Consider the following 4,378-nt stretch of genomic DNA (forward strand, 5'->3'; position numbering starts at 1 on the left):
TATACATTGTATATCTAGAAATAATAATAATAATAATAATAATAATAATAATAATAATATACTGTATTGGTGCCAACAAAATATTGTTGTAACTAATTATTTTTGGGGGGTAACTGTAATATTATCACTGAAATATATTAGTAGATAGATAGATAGAACATACATTAAACATACTTTAAACATACATTAAAAACCCTAACTAATTAAAAATAAAATAAAAGATAAAATATAATATATATATATATATATATATATATATAAAATTACCAGTAGCTACAGTAAACTATGGAAGCCCATTTCCGCCAGGAAAAAAAAGATAACAGATAAAACTTGATAATAAAAATATCCTCAAAGTAAGTAAGTCATAAGTTTATGAGATAAAAATTCATAATTATGAGATAATAAGTCGAAATTATTATCTCATAATTATGACTTTTTATCTCATAATAATTACTTTTTATACTTTAAAGATATTTTTATTATCAAGACTAAGTCTTATCTGTCTTTTTTTTTTTCCTGGTGGAAATGGGCTTCCACAGTGCAAATGGAGTGGAGTTAGTGACACTGTGTAAAGTAAAGTAAAGTTATTAAAGTAAAGTTATTATATATAATATTTAAATTAAACACGTGATTCCTCATTTATTATAGATTAAAAGTGCAGTTCCTACTTCAGCCTGCAGTCCAGCGGGGGCGCTAAAGCACCAAAGAGCCGGACGACAACCGCAGTCAACCGAGACGAAGAAGAAAGAGAAGTAGAGTAAAAAAAAAAAAAAAAAACTTTTCCTTAAATCCGCCATTTCAGCCCGCGAGTTTCTTGTTGCACATTAGTTTAGATTTATTTATTCTGTCTCACTTTGAACGCTTAAAAGTCCCTCCAACTAAACCGCCTGACTGAACGGTTAAAATCGCGCTATTTGGGCCGTTTTTCTCTCCTAACTTCAGCGATAGTCAGACCAAAGTTGCGTGTATGAGTCGCGGATAGGGAGAGGCGGAGGGGGGGACAAGGCCTCAAGCCTCGGACTAGATTTACAACCATGGCGGGTAATTTTGACGCCGAAGACCGCGGCAGCTGGTACTGGGGCCGGTTGAGCCGCCAGGACGCCGTGTCCCTCCTCCAGGGGCAAAGACACGGCGTTTTCCTGGTGCGGGACTCGATCACCAGCCCCGGAGACTACGTGCTGTCCGTGTCGGAGAACTCCAAAGTGTCCCATTATATAATCAACAGCATCAGCAACAACCGGCAGTCCGGCTCAGGTGAGTTGCCACTTACCTGCCCGGAGTCCTGCACACACGCACCGCACACGCACGCGTGTATTTTCGCGTTAAAACCTCGTTTGCTGTGTTTTTTTTGACCCGAATCTTACCGAGCCGCGCCGAACCCCTTTTACAAAAGCGTCTATTTTAACTTTATTTAACCAAACTGAGGATACACCTGTGAATTATGAAGGAAGTTTAAACGTTTCCCGGGTGTTTGGGAGCTGCTCTTGTATTCGGCGTTCATAAAATGTGATATTATTCAGTATTTGTGTTTTAAAACTGTAAACTTTGAACATGTGGTTACCGCCCAGTGTGGCGGTAGCTTAGCTTAGCTGCTGTGGATCAGAAGTCAGTCTGAAGTGTTTCTGACTTAAATTACATGTTTGTTGCTTTTCAGGACACTAAAACTGTTGTGTCTTAACATCCGACAGTCTTTAATTAATAGTAATACCAGTGATAATGTGGATTTATTGGTGTGGTTGTTAGTAATAGTGGATTTCCCCTGTGAGGGATCAATAAAAGTCTTAAATTATCTTAATAATAACAGTATTAACTTTATTTTTATAGCCCTTTTTTTTTAAAAACAGTTTACAAAGTGCTTTGAGGGACGAAGCAGAACGATAAATAACCTAAAAAGAGTGTAAAAGATGAGAGTACTTTACATGAAGTCTATAAAAAAGTGGTTTTTAATTAAAGAAGTGATTTTAAAAGAAAGTCACCGACTCTGTGAACTTTATCTCGACTCTCGAACAACCCGAGACGACACACTTCCTGTTAAGTAGCTCAGGAACCAGACGAGTTGTAAAAGTGATCAGTAAAATCTTTAAAAATCAACTCCTAAAACAAACAGCGAGCCAACGGAGAGAAGACCGGAGCGGGGCTGACTCAAAACCAGTCGGATTAGCAGAAAGATGCACAAAACCAGGACTTTTTAAAGGGTTTGGTGTTTCAGTCAGACTTGAGGGTCACTTATGAATCTCTCTTCCAGCAGCAGCAGCGGCGGCGGCGGCGGGACGGTGGCCCGGCGGTCGGCGGGCCGGGCTGTCACAACCGGAGGATGACTGGGCCAGATTGGCGTTTCAGGAATGTCTGTGATCCTGTTGCTCATACATAGCCCTGCTCACAGGTCTGCTGCCGGCCTCGCAGCTCTTTGTCCTTTCCAGGCTTCCTTTTTAAAATCTCCTTCAAGTAAATCATCGGTTGTTGGGCCGTTACAGCGGCTTTATTCCCCAAGTGTGACGGAGAACGTGTGATAGATGTTTGGAGTAACGGAGGGCGATTAGGTGGCTGAGAAACGAGCAGCGACGTTAACTTTTATAGGATGTTTTAAAATCAGGACGTCCACTCAAACTGGCTCATTTAAAGTTGAACTTATTGCCTGGATATGTTCATTTAAGTGTCCGCTGTTGACACACGACGAGGCGATATAAAGGTATAGATTTTATGTTATTTTGTCTCTTTAATATCTCCGTTTATCTTCGGCTGTTCCCCCAACTTACTTTGCCTTTTGCAAAACGTCTGGACGCCAGAAAATGAACCCAAAAAATAACATTTATCAGATTAAACTAATGAATATTTGAATTGTTGTCGTTTTAATTGTCATTTGGAAAATCAACCAGCGCTTTAAAGGGTTTATATGAAGTAAAATAAAAGCAGATTTCCTGTTTTCATTGTGAATCCTTCTTCTGAATGGCTCGTTCATTCATTATTCGGACATTACTGAGCGCTTTGAGCAAAGTGTGAATCATTTTATTGTGAATCAGACCTCAAGTTGAGTGTCACTGCTTTATGGCAATATTGGATTTGCATGAATGTGATGAATTACCTTTATTATTATTACGTTTTCTTTTGTTTTCATGCATTTAAATCGCCGGATTAACCCGAACAACACATTCAGGTTATTGTACTTATAGACTGATTTTACTCGTGTGTGAGCACTGATGTGAACGTGTATGTTGGAGCCTCGTGGTTCGGACGGACAGATCTCAGTGTATACTCGGGTATCTGCTTCTTGTTTCAGCTGTACAGGAGTCGCGTCGAGTTACTGATGAAAACCCAACGCGTCCTGGTTTTGCTGCTTCATAATAAAAGCTTTTTAAATCAACTTTTATTGTGAAGGAACGCCCTCTCTCTCTCTTCGCCCGGGTCGCCCCTGTTGGACCGAGTGTTCGGACCTTCCAGTGAACCGTTAATCTTCTGGCTCGCTGCNNCCCAAAGACGTCGGCGTTTAAGTGTTTGATCAGATCAACAAACTAACTGTCACCCTTTCCTCCGCCAGGTCTGGCTCCTCCTCGGTTTCGGATCGGGGATCAGGAGTTTGAGGCGCTGCCGTCCCTGCTGGAGTTCTATAAGATCCACTACCTGGACACCACCACGCTCATAGAGCCCATAAGCAAGGCCAGAAACACGGGCTTCGTCAGCTCCTCTGCCGGCGTCCCGCAGCAGCCCGGAAGGGGAGGTGGGAGTTCGTGGCGGGGGCGCTTGTTTGATCTCCCGGCAACGACGAGGAGGAACCGTCCCCTTCCTGCAAGGGGCGACAGTCCTGCGCGGCTGGGGAGAAGCCGGAGGAGCAGTGGTTGGGAAACGGCCGCCAACCAGGAGCGGCCGGAGCTGTGTGTTATGTATTTTGTGTCTTCGTACGTGTGATGTTTAGTACCGGGCCCGCGTCGGCCTTTCCATTCCGTTGTCTGGGCCTGGTCCGTTTGCGAGGCTGGAGGGGGGTGCTTGTTGGAGGGTGGCGCGCAGCGCAGAATCGAACGGGCGCGCCTGCAGGCTCCCGCCTCCCCTGGACCCAGGCCAGTACGCTCACCCGCCCCGTGGTCAGGGCCCAGCTCGCCAAAGACCTAGCCAGAACGGCCCGTCTTAGCCGACCATTCAGGGAAGAGGGTCTGGGCCCAAAGACGCGCTCACAGTGGAACGCGCCTCCTGCTCTGGAGGTAGCAAACCCCGCCGGCCGCTCACTCTCTCCACGAATAAACCGTTCACCTCTTCTTTTTCTGCCTCTCGTGTTTCTCAGCTGAGGCCGTGTAGATTGTCCCCGATTTCGTTAATGGCTCACTCATGCGTGCGAGCATACGCACAAAAGTGTCTTTACAAACGCTGACAGACATGAAGACGCTGG

At 44.1% G+C, this 4,378-nt stretch overlaps 1 protein-coding gene across 1 annotated transcript in view; it reads left to right on the forward strand.

Annotated features, from left to right (window-relative positions):
* Positions 1–516: 516 nt before the first annotated feature.
* Positions 517–4,378, forward strand: part of LOC118331316 (adapter molecule crk-like) — a gene marked incomplete in the record, with an annotated part of 10,406 nt that continues 6,544 nt past the window's right edge. The window contains 2 exon segments of the mRNA XM_035666156.1: positions 517–1,254; positions 3,536–3,706. Coding sequence (XP_035522049.1) covers positions 1,035–1,254; positions 3,536–3,706 — 391 coding nt within the window.

The sequence above is a fragment of the Morone saxatilis genome, unplaced genomic scaffold (genome assembly GCF_004916995.1).
Source record: "Morone saxatilis isolate NCDOM2014 unplaced genomic scaffold, NCSU_SB_2.0 Contig20, whole genome shotgun sequence".
NCBI lineage: Eukaryota > Metazoa > Chordata > Actinopteri > Moronidae > Morone > Morone saxatilis.